Source organism: Schistocerca piceifrons, chromosome 2, assembly GCF_021461385.2.
Source record: "Schistocerca piceifrons isolate TAMUIC-IGC-003096 chromosome 2, iqSchPice1.1, whole genome shotgun sequence".
NCBI lineage: Eukaryota > Metazoa > Arthropoda > Insecta > Orthoptera > Acrididae > Schistocerca > Schistocerca piceifrons.
Genome location: NC_060139.1, coordinates 13,603,606 through 13,630,722, shown reverse-complemented (window position 1 = coordinate 13,630,722; position 27,117 = coordinate 13,603,606). Strand labels below are relative to the sequence as shown.

Here is a 27,117-nt window from a genome sequence, read left to right as displayed (position 1 = left end):
TCGGTCACCTCTTGTGCACATTGATCGCACTTTGAACAGTGGTCGTTACATTTCGGATGTTTTACGACCCGTGGCTCTACCCTTCATTCGATCCCTGCGAAACCCTACGTTTCAGCAGGATAATGCACGACCGCATGTTGCAGGTCGTGTACGGGCGTTTCTGGATACAGAAAATGTTCGACTGCTGCCTGGTCAGCACGTTCTCCAGATCTCTCACCATCTGAAGACGTCTGGTCAATGGTGGTCGAGAAACTGACTCGTCACTACTCTTGTTGAACTGTGGTATCGTGTTGAAGCTGCATAGGCAGCTGTACCTATACATGCCATCCAAGGTCTGTTTGACTCAAGGCCCAGGCGTATCAAGTACGTTATTAGGGCCAGAGGTGGTTGTTCTGGATACTGATTTCTCAGGATCTATGCACCCAAATTGCGTGAAAATGTAATCACATGTCAGTTCCAGTATAATATATTTGTCGAATGAATAGCTATTTATCGTCTGCATTTCTTTTTGGTGTAGCAATTTAATGGCCAGGAGTGTAGATTAAAAAACTCGGTTCTAAAGAAAATTGACAGATCTTCAAGGTTACAAAATATTTTCCTCAAGTAATAAACCGCCAGGGCAGCCGAGAGGGCTCTTGCGCTGCTTCCTGGACTCGGGTAGGCGCGCCGGCACCGGATGGAATACGCTTGGCGGATTAATGATGAGGTCCGGTATGGCGGCGAGCCTGGATGTGGTTTTCAGGCAGTTTTTCACATTACCCTAGGTGAATACCGGGCTGGTCCCCACGTTAGCCCCTGTTGCACGACTCGCAGACATTTGAAAAACGTTTGCGCTATTCCAGGGCCTACACTAGACGCGGACAGCTGAGGTACACTAATTACATCCCTGGGGGTTCGGGGTGGCGACAGGAAGGGCATCCTGCCACCCTCTGACACTGCCAAATTTATAGTAACAAGGCCGACCGCGCTTTGAAGCCGGACAAAGGCCAAAAGAAAATGGTGATTTTCTTCACGTAATACAGAAGTCCAATCTGACCCTACATGTGAAACTGAATTCAGTACATTACAATATACGATATACAGCCTTCAATAATTACGACAAAAATATCTTATTACACCAGAAAATATTCACTTGTCTGTAATAGGAACCTGAGTAAGATAACCACTACGTAGTTGTTGTGTGGCTGCTGCTAGGTATTCTGCAGTCATCAAGACACCAACTTTCAGTATACTGCTCAGGTACTCACACTTACGTCGAAGTGATCAGTTAGTTACATACATAAAGAATTCTTTCGTGTAAGAGAATATAGCAATTAACATTACATACGAATGAACCACAGGTTCAGTAACTGAATCACCATTAAAACAACAGAGTAGCGAACACAACAGTTGCGACAAGTTTTCAAACTACATTTCACTCCTGCACAATCACATGCACTGCCCCTACTGATGGGAACCAGCTTGCTTTACGAGACATTATTCAATTTAACGCTCCCCACTGAGGTGACTAAAGTCATGAGGTACCTCCCAATATCGCGTCGGACCTCCTTTTGCCCGACATTTTTCAGCAAGTGTCATGGACTCAACAAGTCGTTGGAAGTCCCCTGCAGAAATACCGAGCCTCTCTGCCCCTCTATAGCTGTCCATATTTGCGAAAGTGTTGCCGGTGCAAAAATGGTTCAAATGGCTCTGAGCACTGTGGGACTCAACTGCTGAGGTCATTAGTCCCCTAGAACTTAGAACTAGTTAAACCTAACTAACCTAAGGACATCACAAACATCCATGCCCGAGGCAGGATTCGAACCTGCGACCGTAGCGGTCTTGCGGTTCCAGACTGCAGCGCCTTTAACCGCACGGCCACTTCGGCCGGCGTTGCCGGTGCAGGATTTTGTGTACGTTTTCCGTACAAACTGACCACTGGATCACAATCAATAAACCTTCGATGGGATTCATGTCGGGCGATATGGGTGGCCAAATAATTAGCTCAGATTTTCTAGAATGTGCTTCAAACTAATTTCAAACAGTTGTGGCCCATTTACATGGATCCTTGTCATCAGTAAAAGTTCCGTCAACGCTCTGGACCACGAAGCTCAGGACCACCTACAAATAGACTCCAAGTAGCCGAACATTATTTCCAGTCAAATGATACGTTCAGTTGGACCAAGAGACGCGGATTAGAGCCCACATCATTGTGGAGCCACAACCGTCTTAAACAGTTAATTATCGACAACTTCAGTCCATGGCTTCGTGAGTTCTGCGCCACACCCGAACCCTATCATGAGCCCTTACCGGCTTAACTCCTTAACTCAACTCATCTGACCAGATCACGGTTTTCCAGCCGTGTATCGTGAAATAGATATGGTCACGAGTGCAGAAAGGTGCTGCAGTTAATGTCGTGTTGTTAGTAAAGGCACTCACGTGATCATTCTGATTATGCCCCCTGCAATCTGATGAAGCGGTTCATTGCGTTCGTGCAATGTCGTGTATATGACCGGAGAAAGCAACACCTGCTCCAACAGGTCGTTGTTCACATTTCAGCACTGCCAATGCTGATCATGTTCGCAAAACTGCTTTTCCTGATGTCTCTCCAGCTACTTGTAGTCACTCATTGGCCCTCCAAGATCTCTACGGCAGCATCGTCACAGTGGTTCTACGTCCTGCAGCAGTCACCGTCTGGCGGCGTCAGTGCCACACCCAAGAACGAGATTGCTGGTGCCGGAGGAAATAGCAATCCTTCGGACACACCACAACCTTCCCCCGCCCCCCCACAACCCAGCCACTGCCCCTCCAAAAATCTTGCATCCAACCAGCAGAACAGACAGTACCAAAGCGAAACAACACTGTAACAGATATGACACAACAGCAATGACGCACAAATACAAAGCCAACTGCTGTTCTTCATAAGACGGTTTAATCTGAATAACGTCTCTCTTGTATTACTTAGCAATAGAAAGCTCTTTACTCAATCAACAGATTAACCAGGGTAACAAACCGCACCATTTTTAGGGAGCTCTTAAAGCGTGGTAGGAGCTTACTGTTAACCTGGTCTCCAGCATATTCATCTTATCGAACTTCCGACGACTTACTCGATCCTCAGCCTTGTCCAAATTCGAGCGCGTCAGTTTGTTGTAACTGAGTCTCTGCTCTTACGCTTCCCAGTGGATATCTTGCCTGGAAACAGACCTTCTGCAGACCGCAGATTAGCTAACGGAGAATTAGTCTTAAAGAGAAAACACTGCCTTAGTTCAAGAATGATTTTGAAGTTCAAGAATGATTTTGAAGTAATAGGTTTCACATCAGAAGAGACACCAATGTTAGCACTGAATAGGGGATCATGGAGGAATTTTATAAGGGGGCTATGCTCCAGACTGAACGCTCAAAGGAGCCGGCCGCGGTGGTCTCGCGGTTCTAGGCGCGCAGTCAGGAACCGTGCGACTGCTACGGTCGCAGGTTCGAATCCTGCCTCGGGCATGGATGTGTGTGATATCCTTAGGTTAGTTAGGTTTAAGTAGTTCTAAGTTCTAGGGGACTAATGACCACAGCAGTTGAGTCCCATAGTGCTCAGAGCCATTTGAACCATTTTTTTTGAACGCTGAAAGGCATAATCAGTCGATGATGATGATGATGATGATGAGTTCGTCTTATAAGCAACTGTAAAAAGGCGTGCATTAGCTAGCCCAGAGTTGGGTCCTACCTAGCGTCATCAGTGTGTTGACAAGCAGTCAAAGCAGCTCTTAGGTTACCATTTGCTCTCCCTGGAAACGAAGGATTTGAGTAATAAGGTGTAATTATGGAATGTGTAATTCCTAAAGCAAACAAAAACTCCGTAAATACTCTGAATGTGAAAGTGATGGCATTGTAAGAAACAAATATTCGGAAAGGACCAATGTACCAAAATGTTCCATAACCAGTACAGAGCAGATTTTGTGGTCACGGACCCAGTAGGAAATAACCAAGAGAACCTCGAAAAGGTATCCTTCGTACTCGTGACTTTGGAAAAGGACCTAAAAAAATCAATATACATATCCCTGTGGTGACCCATCGGCCTACGATGTAGAACACCAAGCTTGGTCAGTCTTCTAACTGGTTTGATGCGGCCCGCCACGAGTTCCTCTCCGTACCAAACTCTTTCTCAGAGCAGCACTTGCAACGTAAGTCTTCAATCATCTACTGGATGTATTCCAATCGCTGTCTTTCTTTACGGTTTTTTTCCCTCTACAGCTCCGTCTAGTACCATGGAAGTCATTCCCTGATGTCTTCACAGATGTGCTGTTATCCTGTCCCTTCTCCTTGTCAGTGTTTTCCACATATTCATTTCCTCTCCGATTCTGCGTAGAACTTCATTCCTTACCTTACCAGTCCACCTAATTTTCAACATTCGTCTGTAGCCCCGCATCTCAGATAGCTCGATTCCCTTCTGTCCCGGTGTTCCCACATTCCATGTTTCACGACCATACAATACTGTACTCCAAACATACATTCTCAGAAATTTTTTCCTCAAATTAAGGCCTATGTTTGACAGTAGTAGACTTCTCTTGAGCAGGAATGCCCTTTGTGCCAGTTTTTGTCTGCCTTTGACGCTCTCCTTGCACCGCCTGTCACTAATTGCTTTCCTGTCGAGGTAGAATTCCTCAAAATCATCTACTTCGTGTCCCTCAATCCTGATTGTATGTTTTTCGCTGTTCTCATTTCTACTACTTCTCATTACTTTCGTCTTTCTTCCATTTACTCTCTATCCATATTCTGTACTCATTCGACTGTCATAGAGCACATTACACACGCCCGAAACGTCGTCTGAATATCCCCAGCCACACTCTTCTATATGTGCTCTTTTCGGATTTTGACCCGAGTTGTAAATCGCCCCCCTCAAAACTCCCTTCCCCCCAAACGTCCTCCCTTCCGACAACATGGGCCTTAACTTTGTGAATACCATTATCCTAGGGCTACTACGCCCGTAGATTTGCTGTACAAGAATCCCTTCCTTATCTGACATCGCCGGAGCGCATTCCCGTTTCGTTCTTCTGTTTAATTTCGCACAATTAATCATCGTTATCCTGATACTTACCAATCCCGTCAAACAGCGCTATAAAATAACCCAAAATAAAAATTTTCCGCTCACTAACTTCTTAGTTCAATTAATTTACTGTCATGTTCTCAGCAACACTGTCAATCCCTTCGCATATCTCAATTCAAAGTGAATGCTGAATTGCGCACCGCCCATCCGACGATACGCTCAGTATGTCTCGGCTGCGTCAGGCTGAAGCTTGTTCACCGGCCTCTAACAAGAAGAATCTATGTTGTAGATGAATCTGAAATTCTCCAGGGCGAACATAATCAATAATGCTTCCAGTTCATACATGGAATATTTCTTTTCCAAAGGAGTCAGCCACCTAGAAGCATGCGACACTGCTCTTGTTGCTTTAGGATTTTCCTGAGCCAGAACCACTGCCACGCCAGCCATTGAAGGATCCGTTTCTACAACGAACTGCTTATCGAGTTCAGGTACAGCCAACAGACTTGTGCCACCATAGCCGCGAAAGTGGCTTACTGGGATTCGCCTCCCTGAAACTGGCAATATTTCTTGTGGAACCCCTTCAATGGATTGGCTAGTTGAGCACAATTGGCCTTGTATTCCCCAAAGAAATCCACCATTCCGATGAAGCTAGCTATTTTCTAAACATTACGAGAGCGTGGACACTCTCTGATAGTCTTGGTTCACTCCGGGTCAACTCCTTGATGTACTGTATGTCCAAGGAATGACTTATTTGTGGATCCGAGCCTTGATTTCTCAGCTTTAACTCTTAAACCTGAACTCCTAAGTAGTTCAAACAGCTCCTTCAAATGCTCCATATGTTCCTGTCAATGTCTGCTAAAAGTCATCATATCGTCCTTATTATGGTACACAAATTTAAACTTAACGTAAGAAAATATGTATATCTAACAGCTGAGACAAAACCACCGGCGCTGGTAGTCAGCTCGAATGGCACCATGTTAAACTCCCAAATACTAATCCATAGCTATTATCGCAATACACTTCTTCATGTAGCGTGATTTGATAATATGCCTGATTCAAGTCCGTGGTGTTAAGAATCAGAGACCCAGAAAACCAGCCAAGAAAAGTACGTCAATCAAGCAATAGAACAAGGGACGATCTTCTTGTTAAACTTCCCGTAGTCAGCTACTACTCTTCTGACGTTACATGATCAGACACACAGAATGTTACCTACTCTTCTTTATTCAGTCTTTCTCTAGTGGATACCACCACGGGACATGCCCATCTTTATCAAGAATTTTAAGAATCTACCTGTACGGACAGAGGACGTGGACAAGTACTAGTCACTTGCAGATCTGCAACCACTTACACTCTCTCCGATTTCGGACGGCCTACTATCAGGCGGAAGACCAGCACAGTAGTGCTCAATGATCAACAGTGTAGCCTGCCTGCAGTCGCCTGGTACTCTCATGTGTTGTATCTGTACAGGTAGATTTTTAAAGTTCCTAATAAAGGTCGGCTGGTGGTGCCTAGGGGTCAACCGATCTCCTCAAAAGGACCCTTTGTTATTTTGTTCACGCGTCAGTGTGGCATCCTCCCATGATTAAGCAACTGGAGGTCACAAAATAGTACTGAAAACGCAAAAGCTCTCTTATCAGCCTTGGGTCACGTTCAAATTCTGTAATAGTTTTGAACGGTCCCTACTGGTTCCAGCACGTACTTGAGAGCAAAAACTGCTGTCGCGCTGCTCTCCAAATGGGTGCAATCACAACCGATCGGGATGCACCCCTGATGTCCTTAGAGAAGGCTTGAAACGGGTAAGGGTGTCAGCAATCTGAGGTTCTAAAGTACGTCTTCCTGTTGCTTATTGCACCGCGAACTGTCATTGTAGAACGCGAAATGTGTGAGAGTCTACACTTAAGCGATTCATTAATGCCGTTTATGCCACGCCTTGCTGCCTGCATATGCCAGTTCTGAGCGTCGGTGCGTCTGATATGTATTCCCCGGCTACTCATAAGCGAAACTTATTTCGTTCATTGGTGGCCTCCATCGCAGAGGCTTCAAAAGAAGGCGTGAAACATGGGAAAGATGGCGTGTGACGACCTCCAGATCGCTTGACGCATCTACGGTGGCGTTGGGCGGAGTGATGGTGAAATTTGGTGCCAAAGTGACATTATTAACCTGCCTTACACGTCACGCGAACTTCCGAGCTGTGATATTTCTTCCATACGTGTCGACACTTTGCTATTTGAAGGGTCGTCGAGCTCAAGGGTGACGTGACAGGGCGCCATGCTTTTGCACCTGTAAGCGAAATTTCAACCTTAAGTCTCGCAGTTGGTGGGAATTAAAAGATCCTTTAATTCTTTTCGTACAGTGCACTTAGATTACTGACAGCTGTGTGAAGTAACGATGAAAAATACGTTACCACGTGTCTGTGACACTGTAGACGACTGCCTAAGAAAAGGAAGTATTTCTCAGCTATGAACCTGCAGGCAGTCTACTGGAAAATCAGTGCCGACTAAGATGTCCTGGAAAATATTGCCTTCATAGGTCCTGGAAGCCGTCGTGAGTTGAAAAGGATCCCTTTGTCTATGTAGCGCTCCAGCCGCATTAGAAAATGTGTTGGACAACCTGCTTTGGCAGCTTAAATAGACGACATGTCTTTGAAATCTGGATGACACTTCATTCTTCGTGAAGACATATGAAGAAAAACCGTGTTCAAGAGTGTTCAGACTGTCTGTGCCTGAAACCGAGAAAGTGCCTCTTCATCACCCAAGAAATAAAATACTTTGGGGACCAAGTGAATGGCGATGGAGTCTGTCCCAATCGACGGACAATAAGAACGGCCACAAAATTTCCGACTCCTAGGCACATTCGTGATGTGGGATGTTTTCTCGAAACGAGGTCGTAATACCGGCAGTTCATAAAGGAATTACATAGCAAGGCATGTACACTGCAGGGACTACTGCGCTGGACTCCAAATCTTCCTGGAACGAAAGGCAAGAGGGATATTTTTTTGTTATTAAGGAGGCGCTAACATCTTCCTCAATTCTAGCATCATTGTGTGACGAGGATATTGATATAAAACTTCACATCGATACTTGTGGTTTTTGAATAGTGGCAGTTCTAGCACAAATATAGTAATGTCCAGAAAAGCGATAGCTTATGCTTCTAGTGTATATTCCGAAAGTGTGCCATCAACAGGTTCCGACCTTACTTATTTGGCAGATCATTCACAGCTATGATAGACCACCATCCTCTCTGCTAGCTTTGAAGGATGGCATAATTTTGGAATATGCGAGGCATGCTAAATATACGAAAAATACTATAATGATCTATTTCATTAACACTAGCATAGAAAATATGTTTACGAATTTGAAGTGTCTACCTCGTATTGGAGATCAGAAAATGACAGAAAAGTGCTGTTAAAACCGGTCCTCAATTCAAAATAAATGCACAGGTGTCCAAAATTAAAGCAACAAACAGATATTTCCCCGTTCAGTGTCTAATACACGATATAATCATACTAATTGTCAACAGAGGTCCGTACGATAGTGTTCGGCACGGAAGATGCCATTTCGACCAACGGAAAACCAGGCCAACTTTTACGTCAGGGAACCTATCATATAGATTACTGTTTGGCACGTAGTCCCACGTCAATAATTGCTGTGTACGCAGTCACAGACAGTGCAGTATGGCCCAGAGAAATCGCCTACCAGACGCTCTGGTGGGGAGGGCCATAGGAAGAATGGAAGCAGGACAGTAGCCAACTAATATGACTCGATCGTTTAATGCGAATAGTTGTGTTATTTCTCGGATGTGGTGACATTTCACATAGAGCTTAACTGTATCCAGAAGACCGGGACAGGAGCGACCACGTGTGACATCAGAAAGAGAGGATCGCTATTTGATTGTAAGTGCACGACGGTACCGTCTTAGAACTGCACGGCAACTGACATCTGACCTCGCAGCATCCACCAGACGTGTTGTGTCGAGGCAAAAGGCGTACAGAAGGCTTCCTCAGAGTGGTCTTCATTGTGAGAGACCTGCTGTAAGTGTACCTCTGGCGCGTCTTCGCAAATTGGAACGTCTGGATTGGGGTTGTCAACATGCCACCTGTACGTTCGAGCAGCGGGCCACGTTCTTTTCACAGATGAGTATCGATTTTGTTGAGGGAACGTGGAACTCGATTTCGGGACCCAAACATTTTGGAAATAGACCGTTATCGAGGAGTATCCTTAATGGTGTGGACAGGGATTATGTTGACCGCACGAACGCCTGTTCATGAAATTGTAGAGGTGAATTGGCAGTGTGTAATTGGTGTCAGGTATCGAGACGATACCTTCGGACTTCATGTGCGGTTGTTGCGAGGTGCTGTGGGCCGAGACTTCGTATTGATGGACGATAATGCTCGACCTCATACAGCACGGGTGGTTGATATTTTCTTGGAAACGGAAGATACTGTACGCATGGTGTGGCCTTCTCGCACTCCCGCATTGAATCCCAAACAGCATGTCTGGGCTGCACTAAGAACACAGGTAGCAACACGTCAACATGCACCAAACACTTTCCAAGACTCCGGACCAGTTCTGCAGGAAGAATGTGTTTTATTGCGTCAACATGAGATTGATGACCTCATTCACACAATGCACGATCGTTGTCAGCCCTGTGGTGCTGCCAGAGGTGGTCATACCCCATTGTGAACGCATTAACTAGCTGTCGGAATGTGTGCAAATCCGTTAAATTGGAAAAACGAAGAACATTTTCGTCTACTGCTATGCCTGTTGCTGTTGTTTCCATTGTATATTTTTACGTTATTTCTACTTTTCTGTCAACTGTTTATATTGTTTTGTGGCAAAATAAACACTACCTTGATAAATTTCCATTGCTGCTTTAATTTTGGACACCAGTGTGTTTCAAAGCGATTTTAGCTCTGAAGTATTTCCTGAAACATTACAATCTGCAGATTGCCCCCCCCCCCCCCCCCTTGTAACACCTACAGCGCCTCTCGGTGTTGAAAAAACAGAAATAGCTCCCATGTCCTTAAAATATCGGTTCACAAACTGACCCAAGTCCCTCCACAAGTAGTAATTACGAAAAATAAATAAAAAACAAATAGAGGGAAATATCTAGCATACAAAGCAACAGAAAAGAAAAGGAAAATTTAGTTATAAATTTTAGAACATGGGAAGGGGGAAAACAGTAGAAAATATTAAAATATTAGTTATTCCAATACGTAAGAAGATCAATATTATAGTCATAGAACGTAGGTCTGGGACACCAAAGATAGTGTTTATTAAAGTATAATACGTTGTAATTACGATACTCCAGTCTCCAGTCTCTAGTCTATTATAGTACGGAAGTTATTTAGGACGTACAGCTTTAGAGAACAATTGGGAGTTTATTAAACGAGGATCAAGAGTAGATCGTGACGAGATTGTATTTGAGGATTGTCAATTCAAGACTTTAATTTCGACATTTATCAGATTAGATAAACGGGAAGGTGAATAGTAATCTCTTTGTCTTTAATGTCAATTCGGGTGAATATTTAAACGGTTTACTGAATTGAGAATTTTAACCGGATTCGGACTTTGAATTGTGATAGTGGGAAACTTTAACTTCACGCGACTAGTGATCATAGTTAGTGACAGTTAGCGGATATTAAATAGAAAGAACGTATTTACCGAAAGTGACAGGATATTATCTAACATCTCTGATGCTAGCGGGAATCCTACTTAGACATCTAATTAAAGAACTTCTTTGAATGAGATCGTATGAGTGAACCTATTTACTAATAATTTTTGTCAATAAACTGACGTTGTTAATTTGAAACAATACAAGTCTTGAACATTAATTTAGATTAATAAACGTTAATGGCAAGAAGAAACTATCGATTCTTAACTAAAACAATTGAACGAAAGATTAAAGTATCGTCGTCTGTAAACATTGGTAGTAAAGGTACTACAGATTTTTTTCTCTCAGAATTGGGAAGACTACACGTGTAGTGACCCACGTTTAACATTGGGTTTTAAAAGTAATGAAACTGACACTTAGCCGGGACAATATTAAATAAAAGTAAAACCCTTCAATGACAATGTGTAAAACATAAAATCGAACTTTCACCTATTAGACGAAAAAGCGAAAACAGAAAAAGGGCTGCTACAGCCCTCATCAGACTCTCTAATGTATAGTATTTTTTGTCGACAAAACAACCTATTTTGCTCCGCAACGTGTCAGGAATTCTCTCTCTCTCTCTCTCTCTCTCTCTCTCTCTCTCTCTCTCTCTCTCTCTCAGGTTGGATTCTTTCTTTTTTGCCTTAGTCTCTGGTACAAATAGGGGAGGTTAAAGTCTATTTAAGACTTCCTTGTGAATTAAAACTGGTTGCCGGACCGAAACTCGAACCTGGAATCTTTCCTTTTCGCTAGTAAATCTGTACAAGTACAACTCACTGTCTTCGCCGACAATTTGCTTCCACCAATACCTCCTCCTACCTTCACAACTTTACGAAAGCAGTAGATGACAGTAGAAGAAGAGGTATTGGTGGAAGTATGGGTGTGGAGGCGTGTAATGAATTGACCTTTGATAGCTTAGTCGGGAAAGGCATATATTCGAGGATGGCGTCCTGCTCTCACACACAATTTTAATCTGACAGGAATTTTCAAATCAGCGCAGTTCCACTGCAGAGTGAAAATTCATTATGGATTCATTTATCTACGTCACCCACCTGCAAGGGAACATTTCATTTAAATTATATTTCAACCTTTAAAATAATTCTTTCACACACTGCTGCTTGTCAAGCAGACACCACTACAATCACCAAAGAACAACAATTAACATTTGTGCTCTACGTCCACTTCTGTCATGTGGTGCTTTGTTTACAGATCACCCGAAAGTCCGCCTCTTCATATCGCAGGGAGGTCTCCAGAGTATGAATGAGGCGACGTACCACGCGGTTCCACTGCTGGTCATTCCCTTCTTCGGTGATCAGCCCCACACCGCGGCCAAGGTCGCCCAGGCGGAGATCGGCGTCAGATTACAGTTCAGGGACCTCACCAAGGACTCCCTGATACGTTCTATACGTACCGTCCTGGGGAATACAAAGTAAGTCTCTGATGTATCTTAAAAAGTCCCTCGCGATAGTTTCTCTGTTTCATTCCTCATTGTGGATCAAATTTTAATAGCAAATAGCGGTAGTTTAAAACTTGCTAAATCTAGAACGAATGGTCTAGATTTCATATCTTTACTTCACACACATCAAGGATGTAGGTAGCAAAAGTCCACCGGGGAGTTCCCCCCTTACGTCGGTGCCGTGTGCTTTGCCGCAGTGGTAACACCTGTTAATGTCAGGTCACCAAAGTTAAGCGCTGTCGGGCTTGGCTAGCACCTGGATGGGTCACCGTCCTGGTCTGCCGAGTGCTGTTGGCAAGTGGGGTGCACTCAGCCTATAACACTACTGTCTGTTACTGCTATACCATAACCTTAGATCCCCCAGGGGGTTCACAACTCTTTTGTGGATACGTGCGTGGCAAGCACGGGGCCCCGAGCCATTGCAGCCTTCTTTCTCTCCGGGGCTGCATTTCCTTTCCCTTCCACTCCTTTCCCCTCCTTGCTCCTTTCCCCTCGCCCTCTCCTCTCCCTCTCTTGGTGTCCTTGCTTATGTTGGCCCCGCTATCCTCCTGGTTCTGTTGGTTTTCCAATTCGGCTTTGCTGCATAATCATCTCCTCCTTTTCGCATTCCTTGGTCCCCCTCTGGGGTTTGACCTCCATTACAAAATTTCTCCTCCGTAGTGTGAGCCATTTGGGGAAGAGCACCTTACCTAGTGTCTCCGACGTGCGCCCTCCTAGTACATTCCACCTTTTCTTTCACGTCGTTGTCTGATACTAGGGTGCATAGCCAGCACAGTAGCCAGCCCATGTGGTGGTGTCGCTATGTACCCTTTTGGTTGAGCCCCCTGAACACACAGGGATCACACTTCTGATACTTGAGCTGTGACCTCCTCATGCATGCCTTGGAGTGGTTGCTCGTCATCCTGGAGCATCGGAACTCCCGGCAATGGCCGCCGTGCCAGACGGCCCTTGCTGTGGCTGGGTGGCGCCCGTGAGGAGAGCCCCTGATCGGAGTGCGTGGTATCAGGGCGGACACTATGCAAATGAAAAGCATACGGGTCCAAAACTCCGGCTGTTCTTCTGCGGCCGTCTCTCTGCGTGGAACTGATTCCTCAAGTGCTGATTCTCTTTCCCCTTCGGCCTTCCCTTCCATGGCTGCCCCCTGGGAAGAGGGTCAGGCCCGTCGTCTAGGAGCAAAACCTTTCCCTCGTTATCTAGTTTGCACCAGGACTGATGGTGATACTTTCACCAGTGTCAAACCTTTATTCATTGTGGAACACATTGAAGACAAGTTTGGCGAAGTGGACTCCCTGAGCAAGATGAGGCCGGGTTCGTTGCTGATAAAAACTGCTTCCGCTGCCCAATCTGCGGCCCTTCGTGCCTTTACCCATCTTGGCACAATTCCTGTGTCCATTACCCCTCACCAATCTCTAGATATGGTACAAGGTGTAATTTTTCACAGGGACCTCATCCTTCAAACTGATGAGGAACTTCGGGACAATCTCGGACGGCGGGGTGTTCACTTAGTTCGGCGTGTTCAGAAGGGTCCTAAAGACAATCTTATTGATACTGGTGCCTTTATCCTGGCTTTTGAAGGGGATACCCTCCCTGAGAAAGTTAAGATTATGGTCTATCTTGTGATGTGAAGCCGTACATCCCACCTCCTATGAGGTATTTTAAGTGCTTGCGTTTTGGCCACATGTCTTGTCGCTGCTTCCAGGCCCCTCTCTGTGGTGACTGTGGACGTCCACTCCATGAGGGGAGTCCCTGTGTTCCCTCTCCTGTATGTGTAAATTGTCATGGTAGTCATTCTCCACGTTCACCAGATTGCCCAGTATAAAAGAAAGAAAAAAAGATACAGGAGTGTAAGTCCCTCGATCGTCTAACCTACACAGGGGCCCGTAAGAAATATGCACGACAGCACCCTGTGTCCATGACATCTAGTTACGCCTTGGTTACATCTTCACCCCTTCCTCCCCCTTCCTTACCCCCATCCCGGACCCCTCTCCTCCCCCCTCCCCTGCGGCTCCCACACCTTCTCCTATGGGCGCTGCTTCCCCTCCCCAGCCGGAGAAGTGTCCCACTCCTTCGGCGTCTGCCGGTCAAGGGCGCCTCTCCCGGGATGCCCCTTCCCGGCACTTTCCAGGCCAAAGGTCTGCTGACGCGCGACGACCGCGAGAGCCGCGGTCTGTCGGACCCCAGGTCGCCCGGTCTCTCTCTGTTCCTGATCTTGCTGCAGCTGGCTCCTTTATGCCACACAGCCCTCCTCGATCTCAGCCTAAAAACAAGAAGAAACATAAGTCCCGGGACAAAGAGCCTCTGGTGTCACCGGAGGTCCCTCCCCCGACTTCACAACCGGATTCTGACCTGTCGTTCATGGGTGTCGCCCCCTCCTTGTCGGTGACGGGTGGGGACCCGGCGGTATGACTGGATTTAGCGTGTTCAGCCCCCATTTAAACCATCGTTCTGTGGTTCTCCAATGGAATTGTAATGGATACTATCGTCACCTTCCGGAATTGAAATCCCTTCTTTCGTCCTACTCTGCAGCTTGTGTGGTTCTCCAGGAATCTCATTTTCCTGATGCTCACTCACCGACCCTTCGTGGGTTCCGTGTTTTCTGTCGAAATCGGGTCGGACCCTCGCGGGCTTCTGGTGGCGTTTGTACGTTGGTCCGTACAGACATTGCTAGCACGTGGATTCCTCTCCAAACTACATTGGAAGCGGTTGCTGTTAGGGTCCACTTAGACTCTGCAGTCACAGTTTGCAATCTTTATCTCCCTCCTGACAGGACTCTTACACCTGCTGCCTTAACCGCCATTCTTCAGCAACTTCCTCCTCCCTTCCTCCTCCTTGGGGATTTTAATGCTTATCGTCCTTTGTGGGGCAGTGCCTTTCGATCTAGACGTGGTCTTCTTATAGACCAATTTATTGCAGACCACGACCTGTGCCTTCTTAATGATGGCTCCCCTACTCATTTCAGTGCCGGTCATGGTACCTTTTCTGCCATCGATCTTTCTCTTTCTTCTCCCTCTCTCCTCCCTTCATTACACTGGTCGCCACACGACGACCTTTGTGATAATGACCATTTCCCGTTGATTATCACGCTCCCTTCCCGCTCCCCGATGGACAGATTACCTCGTTGGTCTTTCCACCGCGCCGATTGGCCTCTATACACTGCACAGGTCGAGTTTTCTCCCTCTTTGTCGGGTTGTATTGATGACGTCCTACGTGACAGGTCTGACGCGATTGTTCGCGCTGCTAGCCTTGCTGTCCCGCGCTCATCTGGACCGTTTCGTCGCCGGCAAGTCCCGTGGTGGAGTACGGCCATTGCCATTGCCATCCGTGATCGCCGTCGAGCTTTGCAACACTTCAAGAGGCACCCATCCGTAGCCAGCCTTATACCTTTAAACACCTCCGTGCTAAAGCCCGTTATTTAATCAAACAGAGTAAGCGGATATGTTGGGAACGATTCGTTTCTTCCCTTGGTTCTACTGTCCTTCTGTCACGGGTATGGGCTACACTTCGTTCTCTCCAAGGTTGCCATTGGCAGTCCACCCTTCCAGGCCTTCACCTCCCAGATGGCATTTGTACGGACCCATTAGTTCTTGCAGAACATCTTGCGACCCATTTTGCAGTGGCGTCAGCGTCAGCCTCCTATCCAGCTACTTTCCTTCATCAAAAACAGCTGGCTGAAGCTTCCACCTTATGTTTCACCCCTTCTGAGTCAGCATCTTACAATGAACCTTTTACAGAATGGGAATTTCTTTCTGCTCTATCTTCTTCTCATGATACGGCCCCTGGCCCAGATTCCATTCATAACCAACTGCTTCAACATCTCAGTGCTCCACAACGGCAACATCATCTTCGGGTGTTTAACCGTATCTGGCTCCAGGGTGACTTCCCTTCTCAGTGGAGGGATAGCATTGTGGTTCCTGTCCTTAAGCCTGGTAAGAACCCCCTATCTGTTGACAGCTATCGGCCAATTAGTTTGACCAATGTTGTTTGTAAGTTACTTGAACGGATGGTAGCCCGTCGGCTCACTTGGGTCCTCGAATCTCGGGATCTATTGTCCCCTTACCAGTGTGGCTTTCGAGAGGGACGATCTCCAATCGATCATTTACTTCGCTTGGAATCCGCAGTTCGACAGGCTTTTTCCCAGCGCCGCCATTTGGTTGCAGTGTTTTTTGACCTTCGCAAGGGCTATGACACGGCCTGGCGCCATCACATCTTACTTACCTTTCATCAGTGGGGTCTTTGGGGCCCACTCCCGATTTTTATCCGCCAGTTCCTGATCCATCGGTCATTCAGAGTTCGAGTTGGTACTGCTTTTAGTTCTCCACGGACCCAGGAGACGGGCATCCCACAGGGTTCTGTCTTGAGTGTCCTTCTTTTCCTCATTGCTATCGATGGACTTGTAGCCTCTGTCGGTCCCTTGGTCGCCCCTGCCCTGTATGTGGATGATTTCTGCATTTGGGTTAGTTCCTCCTCGATGGCATCTGCAGAGCGGCAGCTCCAGGTGGCTATACGGCGTGCCTCTGCATGGACCCTCTCACACGGGTCTCAATTCTCTCCTTTAAAATCGCGAGTGGTCCACTTCTGTCGCCGTACTACGATCCACCCTGATCCAGAGCTCTATCTCGCTGCACAACGATTGCCTGTGGTCCCACAGTTTCGTTTCCTGGGTCTTCTTTTTGACAACAAGCTCACTTGGCTGCCCCATATCAGACTCCTGAAGGTAGGATGTTTCCGTAAACTCAATGTCCTTCGCTTCCTTGCCCACTCCTCTTGGGGTGCGGACCGTTCCCTCATCCTCCATCTTTATCGTGCTCTAGTTCTGTCTTGCTTGGACTATGGTTGTCAAGTTTATGGTTCAGCTGCTCCTTCCACACTGCACGTGCTGGATCCAGTCCACCATCGTGGTATCCATTTGGCCACCGGTGCCTTCCCTACTAGCCCTGTTGATAGTCTCCTGGTTGAAGCTGGGATCCCCCCCCCTTTCTGTTCGGCGGTCCCAGCTTCAGGTGTCTTAGGCACTCGCTATCCGTTCCTCTCCCACTCATGCTTCCTACTCTATCCTGTTCCCAGACCATGGACGTCACCCACCCGACTCCCGCCCTCGGGCGGGTTTACCGGTTGGGCTGCGCCTTGCGTCTCTTTGCCGTGATTTTCAGCTTCCTTCTTTATCCTGTGTTCCTCGCTACCCTCCCCTCCACCCCTCCTTGGTTAGTTCCTCGGCCTCGACTTCGGATGGATCTCCGCCACGGTCCGAAAGATTCCATCCCCCCGGTGTTGTTCCGTTCCTTTTTCCGCCAAATTTTATGGGAGTTTCGGGATGCTGTTGTTTTTTACACTGATGGCTCTAAATCTGCTGATCGTGTTGGGTATGCCTTCACGTCCTCTGTTGCAACGGAAAGTCATCTGCTGCCACCTACATGTGGGGTGTTTACTGCAGAATTGATGGCAATTTCCCAGGCCCTTACCTTTATTAAACAGTCCCCACACAACCGCGTTTTGTTATGCACGGACTTGATGAGTGGCCTTCTTGCTATTGACCGGTGTTTTTCGCGCCATCCCTTGGTCTCTGCCATCCATGACCATCTCGCTGATATTCACTGTGCTGCTTGTTCCATTGACTTCCTTTGGGTCCATGGCCATGTGGGTATCCCGGGTAATGAGCTCGCTGATCGTTTGATCGTTTGGCTGGGGGAGCAGTTACTTACCCCCCGTTTTCTGTAGCCCCTCCTGCAGCGGATTTACGGCTTCGCATCAAATCCCACTTCGCACAGTCATGGGCCAATTCTTGGGAGGCTACTCCCCTGTCTAATAAACTTCGTGCAATTACGGTGACACCAGGCCCGTGGCCTTCTTCCTTTCGCATCTCCCGAAAGGACTCGACCACATTGTGTCGTCTCCGCATTGGCCACACTCGGCTGACCCATGGTTTTCTTTTGCGTGATGATCCACCCCTACTATGTGGTTGTGGAGCCTTCCAGTCAGTAGTCCACATTTTGGTTGAATGCCCCCTTCTTTTGGCTCTGCGTGCTAAGTACAGGCTCCCCCACACTTTACCTTTGATGTTGGCTGACGATTTCCGGATGGTCTCTCTGGTTCTCGGTTTCCTCCGGGAAAGTGGTTTTTATTCTCAGTTTTAAGGTTTTTAATCTCTCTCTGGTGTTGGGGCAGGGCGGTGAGTGTTTGGGTGTCTCCCACTGTAAGCAGTGTTCGGAGCTTCCTGATTCACCTCCCTGACAGAAATCCTCTTTTCTTCCCCTTTTACTCTGTTTTTACCCTTTTTTTTTTTTTTAAGGCTTGGTTAGTCTTTCTATTCCCATGCGTACTTTCTACATTCTAGCAGTTGTACCTTTTAAGTCACAGGTGGTCTTGCCTATGCTGCTTCCGCATAGTGTTGGGTTCATTCTCTTGCCGACTTCCCTCATTTTGTTTTTACCAATGACAACATGACTGCCTTTTTACGTTTTTTCCCTTTTTCCGTTTTATTGTTCTGACTTTACTGAGTTGTCCCATTAGCGGAATGGCGCATATTTGATACAAGAGACTGATGACCTTGCTGTTTGGTCCCTTAAACCTCAAACAACCAACCATAACCTTAGAGGCAGGTCGTGAAATAAAATTATGTTATTAAAGCACTTATGGTATAAAGCAACAGAGCAGTGTTACCCTCTGAGAGGAATTTTGTTGTGTTGACCGTGATGTATCTAATGGGGTGGCTTATCGGAAATGAAAGTCAGAATTACGTAAATATTTGAGCAGTAACAAACAAAATTTTTATCTGCACTGTTTATCGGATAAAGAAAACGGTCGCCAGCCTAATTAGGCAAGAGAATGATTAACATTCTTGTTCAAGAAAATAGTTATTAGTAACTTTAACGGGTAAACACAACCTATACTTTGTCACATGTGAGTGCAATGAACTCTGACACATACATATGTTCGTAAGATTGTAGCTAACAGCTAGAGCAGCACAAACTATTTGCAAAAATATAACAGATACCAAAACACACTATTACTTTCAGCGCTTGTTCAAACTGAATGGTCTTTATAAAATTACTATTAACATTCACTGCAGGATCATAAATTGGACATAGGTTAAGTCTCTCTCAGTTAAATACTTTACTATTTAAAATGAGAGTTAATTGGTATCTACTAACAGGTTGCTTCTCACTATCTTTTGAATAAAGAAATTATGGTTTTCATAAATAGTGGTCTTCCTGTTACTTGTTACTTAGCATTAGCACAATACACGAACTATGGATCCCATTATACTATTAATACGCACTTCCAATACATAAGAGAGACAACCACTTAGCAATCATGAACATACAATTTTCTACTATTGCAGTTTTCCACTTTTACTACAGTGAAACACAATGTTGACAAAATTGCAAGAAACTGACTCACCTTTTAGAACTTATTACAGGTAGCACTATGATCGTTAACTAAGCAAAACTTTTTATAAGCCTCAGTTTTAAGAGCTTTTAATCTTTAAAAGAAACTGCAAATTGTCTTTATTACCACAATCTTCTACTTGCAATTAAATGATTAAATAGGTGACTTTGAAACGCCACAAAACTTTAAGTTAGACTGTTTCCATCCCTGGAAGGCTTTCACAAGACTACATTTGCTACCTCCCACAATTTCATTAAATCCACGGTAAATCTGAATACTCCCTTCTTACCAAAGATCAAACAACATTATTTAATGTTCTGAAGCTTTCATTTTTTCCACAAACTAGGACAGTCGGTAATCATAGTTATAATGGAGAGGAACCTGAAAGGTGTTGTGATAGGGAAAAATCAAGGTAGGTACATGAATTTAGTTATAAGTTACCTTATATTTGAGCACACTAATACATCCAATAAGCTGATCCTTCACTGTACATTATGATAGTATTTCGTTACAGTGATTGCGCAATGTGGTGGCAACTGCATGTTGGTTGGTGGATTTGCAGGCAGAATTGCTGGACACTGTCCCTTCTTGGTGGCGATGATGGATACCAATTCCAGAATCGTTCCAGCTATTTATCCATCCATCCATCCGAGGCATTGGAAAGTGGCAGAAAAAGCCTCTCTCGGCACCAGCACAATGTACAACTTTAACATGGCAGTGCACAGTTTGGTAGCTCGTCCCCAACTGACTCTCGTTCCACCTTTTCTACCTAGGCCAACCACAATTTGCGCACACTAGACAGTCCCGTTCCCGAGGGGAACCAAACTACCTCTTATGCACAGAACAACTAAGAACCCTAAGCGAGGACCAGCAGTTTACATAACAGTAAACAAACATTTTAAATAAAACAGAACATTTGCACAAATGGGCATTTCTACAAAAAATTATTTACACAGAAATTACAATTATATATAGCAAGTTTTGTTCCCTCCAAATGGGACAAAGAATTTAAATGACAGATATACCACATTGCATAGAATCATACCACGACATCAAAATTTTAACAAAGAAAGGAGTATGCAATTTTATGTTATCGATTCAAACACATTTACAGATACTCAATGTTATAACATTAAACCAAAGGAAAAAAGCAAAATAAATCCGTACAGTATTAGAGCTATGGTGTTACAAACCCTTGTGAGGCCAATGTTGGAGCTACTTAAAAGAGAAGTGGCTGCACCAGTCACGAAAAACTGATAACGGCCAGGAGGGTGGTGTGCTGATCACATGCTACTCCGCATCCGCATCTGGTGACGCCTAAGGGCTGAGGATAAGGTGGCCGATCTGTACCGTTGGGCCTTCAATGCCCGTTCGGAGGGTGTTTTGTTTCTTTAGTTGCAGTGTAATGAAATTGGAGGATATACGAGGTGCATTCAAGTTCCAAGGCCTCCGATTTTTTTTCTAATTAACTACTCACCCGAAATCGATGAAACTGGCGTTACTTCTCGACGTAATCGCCCTGCAGACGTACACATTTTTCACAACGCTGACGCCATGATTCCATGGCAGCAGCGAAGGCTTCTTTAGGAGTCTGTTTTGACCACTGAAAAATCGCTGAGGCAATAGGAGCACAGCTGGTGAATGTGCGGCCACAGAGAGTCTTTCATTGTTGGAAAAAGCCAAAAGTCACTAGGAGCCAGGTCAGGTGAGTAGGGAGCATGAGGAATCACTTCAAAGTTGTTATCACGAAGAAACTGTTGCGTAACGTTAGCTCGATGTGCGGGTGCATTGTCTTGGTGAAACAGCACACACGCAGCCCTTCCTGGACTTTTTTGTTGCAGTGCAGGAAGGAATTTGTTCTTCAAAACATTTTCGTAGGATGCACCTGTTACCGTAGTGCCCTTTGGAACGCAATGGGTAAGGATTACGCCCTCGCTGTCCCAGAACATGGACACCATCATTTTTTCAGCACTGGCGGTTACCCGAAATTTTTTTGGTGGCGCTGAATCTGTGTGCTTCCATTTAGCTGACTGGCGCTTTGTTTCTGGATTGAAAAATGGCATCCACGTCTCATCCATTGTCACAACCAACGAAAAGAAAGTCCCATTCGTGCTGTCGTTGCGCGTCAACATTGCTTGGCAACATGCCACACGGGCAGCCATGTGGTCGTCCGCCAGCATTCGTGGCACCCACCTGGATGACACTTTTCGCAATTTCAGGTCGTCATGCAGGGTTGTGTGCACAGAACCCACAGAAATGCCAACTCTGGAGGCGATCTGTTCAACAGTCATTCGGCGATCCCCCAAAAATATTCTCTCCGCTTTCTCGATCATGTCGTCGGACTGGCTTGTGCGAGCCCGAGGTTGTGCTGGTTTGTTGTCACATGATGTTCTGCCTTCATTAAACTGTCGCACCCCCGAACGCACTTTTGACACATCCATAACTCCATCACCACATGTCTCCTTCAACTGTCGATGAATTTCAATTGTCTTCACACCATGCAAATTCAGGAAACGAATGATTGCACGCTGTTCAAGTAAGGAAAACGTCGCCATTTTAAGTATTTAAAACAGTTCTCATTCTCGCCACTGGCGGTAAAATTCCATATGCCGTACGGTGCTGCCATCTCTGGGACGTATTGACAATGAATGCGGCCTCATTTTAAAACAATGCGCATGTTTCTATCTCTTTCCAGTCTGGAGAAAAAAAGTCGGAGGCCTTAGAACTTGAATGCACCTCGTAAGGAGTAATCAAAAAGTTTCCGTTTGAGAGCGCTCCTGCAGCGTATACGAAACGTAGCGCGACTCAGATGCACGTATAGAAGCACCGATATGTCGGCAATAGGTTAGTCTCGCATTCGTGCCTTTTCAACGTGTGCGGTAATTGGCGATGTTATTACCAAATGCGTCCAAACACGACCAACGTGATGTTAGTCTTTTCTTGGCTGCTGAAAGGCAGATAAGCTGCTGGTAATCCAACGGAGAATGAGTAGTGTATGGGGAAGCATGTCTGTCGAAAAGCAGCGGCGTGGAATGGTGCGCCCAGGGGTGCTGCTGCTTAATGATGACGCACATTCCCATGTCGCAACGCACAACTGACGGCAACTCAAGCGGGAAACTACAGTTCTAATATTCTCCCTTAGTGATTATCAAGCCTTCGTTTCATTAAAAGAGGCACTGAACGGTCGACGAGGATGTGCGAAAGGCAGTTATGGACTTGTTCACACAAACGGGTATCTTCAGTCTGATGCATCGCTGTCTCAATGCCCTCCAAGGTGGTTTTGCCTGTGTGGCATACCGATTCTGGACTGTACGGCCTTCGAACGGAAACTTTTGATCAACGCTTAAATTTTGATTTCCAGTCACACAAGGAAGAAGGGATACGCATTATCGTTAGGCAAACAGTCCATCGATAGATTTAATAGATTTAAACTACTGATACATCGAGATACGAGGGTTGACTGAAAAGTAATGCCTCCACCTTCATAATGTCTGCCCCCGGTAGCTGAGTGGTCAGCGCGACAGAATGTCAATCCTAAGGGCCCGGGTTCGATTCCCGGTTGGGTAGGAGATTTTCTTCGCTGAGGGACTGGGTGTTGTGTCGTCCTAATCATCATCATTTCATTCCCATCGACGCGCAAGAAGCCGCAGTGGCGTCAAATCGAAAGACTTGCACCCGGCGAACGGTCTACCCGCCGGGAGGCCATATTCACACGATATTTGTTATTTACCATCGTAACTCTTCAACAGTTGGCAGCGTTGGTATGCGGCAGGTACTGGCTTGTTCCGTAGCCTCTTCTCTACAGCTCCAGTTGACGAGAAGCCTTAGCATTGAACTGTTGTGTTGTTACAGTGTAAAACATGGAACCCTGCGCAGGCGAGAGAACGAAAGCGGTTTATGGTGATTGTGTTGATGTGGGTACTGTGCGTCGTTGGGCTAGTAAGTTTAAAGATGTTGAGACGGGAACATCTGACCTCAGTGACAGAGTTGGGCGCCCTGAGACAGCAACCACCGAGTTTCAAAAGCAAAACGTTGGCAGATTGATCCAGGACGATTGCCGCATCATTCAGAGAGAAATTGCAAGCACAATTGCTTTGCTTTGCTTGGCTATCGTAAGATCTGTACACGATGGGTACCCCGGATGCTGACTTCAGAGATTGAATCTCACCACCGTACAGCATCCTCCGTACAGTCCAGATTTAGCACTCTCTGACTTCCATCTTTTCCCGATAATGAAAGATGATGTTCGGGGACATCATTATGCTTCTAATGAAGACGTTGAGAGAACTGTCAGACTGTGGTTGCGGAAACAGAGCGTCAACTTCTTCCGTGACGGCTTCAGAAAACTTTTTCATTGTTGGCAGAAATGTGTCCAATTGACTGGTGATTACGTGGAAAACTGAATATTGGTAATTAAAGATCGCATTCTAAGGATTATTTCTGCGTTTGGTTTATTAAAATATTCCCAACCACACTCAATTAACGAAGGTGGAGGCATTACTTTGCATTCAACCCTCGTATGTCGACGGTACTAACGGCCTCGCCTATGCGTACGGTAGCAATTACCTACTGTTGTACGTCGTTGGCCTTAATTGAGTTCAGTTTTCTTTTGTTAATCAGTTCACTTCTTACTTGCAGTTTTACATAATGTGAGTGCTGTAGTCTATTATTTTTGTGCTGTGCCGCTAGTTCGTAATTACGGATAATTTTGTTCTAACATATCCACAGCACTTATGGGAAGATTATGTAACATCAGTATGACCTTATAGTAAGATAATTTTTGTAATGCTTTTGGCCTGAAGATGAGGTATTCCCTCGAAACATGTTGCAAAATAAATAAGTAATACAATAGTTACCAAAGTTTGACTGGTAGCGGTAATTTAAAATACCTTTACATATCACTTAAGACTTGTTTCAATGCTACAACTTAACAAAAATACCAAAAGATCCAACAAACAGAATTAAAGAAAAAAGATTAAGCGCATCTCAGATAACAAACTTATTGCTGACCATTCGGCAAGCTATATTGTAGCAATGAGCCAACAAGCACTTTGCCTTAGGTCCCAACCCCAATCAGGCCTATTGTGAATTGCAGGGGCAGCATAAGTTACATGCTCAATAAAAATCTCTTCAAACATACACTTTCAATAATAACAGAACAAACATAAAAGTTTCTGATGGAGCCACACTTGCATTATTTGAAATACAAAATCTTTATTGTTCCAAATCAGTAGAGCCTACACTACAGATAACTAATGCCATCCTACGAAAACAGAGAGAAAACGTCCACTCCCATTACTGAACTAATGGACCTGTTGGAATTCACACTCTCAGATAGCTGTTTCTTTTGCTATTCCAGATTGATCATTCACAAATTTAGTATTTATAAACTGTTGTGCGATTTCACTTCAGTTTTATTCTTCTTTAAAGTGGTTTTCAGAAAATTTAAATGTATTTTTATAATTAACGAGGATTATTAGATTTATGGGATATCACATGTAGGATTTTGGTAATTTCTGGTGTATGTAGTATTTCCACAATATGTTTCCTGAAATACAGCTGGAAAATCAATTACTTAGCAGAAGTAGAATATTAGTAACTGGCAGAATTCCAGTTTACTTTGTTTGATAAGGGCAGTCGAATGAAATAAATTTCTACTGATTAGGAAATCGGGCAGTAGCACTGGTAGATACATTTTGCTATTTGGGAAGCAAAATGTTAACTGCAGTTTTTCAGCAAAATGTTAACTGCAGGCTGAAGGAAGGGATTGTTTGACGGGACAGTTCTTGAGACTTCAAACAATTGATAACGTGTGGAGGAATAGTTGTGGGGGTGAGAAAGGTAAAATTCGTAGGGCGAGCCCAATGTGTTGACATAGAAAACAAATTACACTGGACGCTATTTGTGATAGCTATACAAAGCTGAAGAGACTTGCTCAGGATATACTGCGGTGACCTTCATCAAACAAGGCTGGAGCTACTAAACTGCATTTGGTTTTGTTGTCAGTCTGTTTACTTCACGTATGTTCATCTCGTAAATCTTTGCTCTATGTTAACCTATCACTTCAGGATGGTATACTTCGAATAAGGTTACTCCAGTTTGTATCCTTAGACGCATGATGTTGTTTTCTTATGCAGATACGCAGACAACATGAAGCGACTGTCGGCCGTGTTCCGCGAGCACAGGGCGGACTCTCTGGAGCGGGCGGTGTGGTGGATCGAGTACGTGATCCGCCATAAGGGAGCCCCTCATCTGCGGAGCGCAGCCCTCGACCTGCACTGGTGGCAGCTGCTGCTGCTCGACGTCGTCGCCTTCCTGCTGGTGGGCGTCGCCCTCACACTCTGCGCCGTCTACTTCGTCACGCGGCGGGCAGTCTCCTTCTGCGTGGGCAACAAGCAGAAGCAGAAGAAACAGTGACGCACCCATGAACTATTCTAGACTCTTTTCCACCAACACTATACGTTGAGAAACATTTACAGATTAGCGTCTCTCTGAAGTTTTTCTGTGAAATAACATCAGAGTTCATATCACATTATGTGCAGAGTGAATCTGATCAAATGTCGTCCGTTCTTCGAGGATATCTTCCCAGTAGTTTGATACTGGAGATCCTGGTATCAGTGACACGTTACAGAGTAGCTGCACTTCGTACGATGTATAACCCCATTTTTCAATGTATATGAATTGCACTGAAAATATCTGCACACATTGCAGTTGTCGACAGTATGCACTGTTCGTCCTGTTAGGAAGTAAACTAGGTTCCATTCACTTGCTCCTGACAGCAGTAACGCCCACTTTACTCTTTGTCCTCAAGCTTGCATTCAGTACTGCTCGGTTCGGTCTCTGGTTTGTTTCTCCGGCAGTACTAGTTGTACGTTTTGGTACACAGCAGTGTGGATAGGTTTATAGCGACGAGTTGGTCGATCTACATAGCGTGCCCGGATTCCCTGAATGCAGTGCAACACCGCCGTGACGACTCCATGCTGTCGCAGGGACAGCACCCGCGGTACTTTCGCATCTGTACACAGGCAACTTAGACAAAGTGGGTAGTTCTGTATGAAAATAGACGATATTTAAGTATTTTCCACTACTGTGACTTTGTTTTCACAAAAAAAAGGCAACTGGCATAACAAACCGAATATTGTATTATATTATACTGTATTATTATATGTATTATAATTAGATTTTCAAGTTGAAACAGAACCACCAGAGTAGGGCGAAACTGGTCGCAGGATTATGATTTGAAATCTCAAGTTAAATTGTACAGTCCCTAATACTAAATTTGTATTGTAGCTTTGGATGCATTTGCTTGAGTTACTTAGATTTTACGTGCTAAGGAAATACGCAGTAACAATATGGAGTGCTTTGTACAATAAATTTGTCTTTTATGGTTTAAGTCTTATGTTTCTTGTACGGTGGTACTTCAGAATTCCTAGCTCGACGCTTTCTGAAACATTTCAACAGCATTGCGCCACTGTCTTCTCCAGGCGTCCATCAGTTCTCCGACAGCTACTACAACCAGCGACACTTTGGCACATGCCACACGGGATGCCTGAAGCTGCAAGATAGTAACATGAACAAATACTGGCCGCCATGTGGACGCCGTCATTCC

The 27,117-nt window shown here is 45.3% G+C and overlaps 1 protein-coding gene across 1 annotated transcript in view; it reads left to right on the top strand.

The window, feature by feature from the left end:
- Window positions 1-26,901, top strand: part of LOC124778019 (UDP-glucosyltransferase 2-like) — a 107,746-nt gene extending 80,845 nt beyond the window's left edge. Inside the window, exons 6-7 of the mRNA XM_047253597.1 lie at window positions 11,876-12,095; window positions 25,646-26,901. Of these exons, the coding sequence (XP_047109553.1) occupies window positions 11,876-12,095; window positions 25,646-25,925 (500 nt within the window). The 3' untranslated portion in view covers window positions 25,926-26,901. The remainder of the gene's footprint in view (window positions 1-11,875; window positions 12,096-25,645) is intronic.
- The last annotated feature ends 216 nt before the right edge of the window (window positions 26,902-27,117 follow it).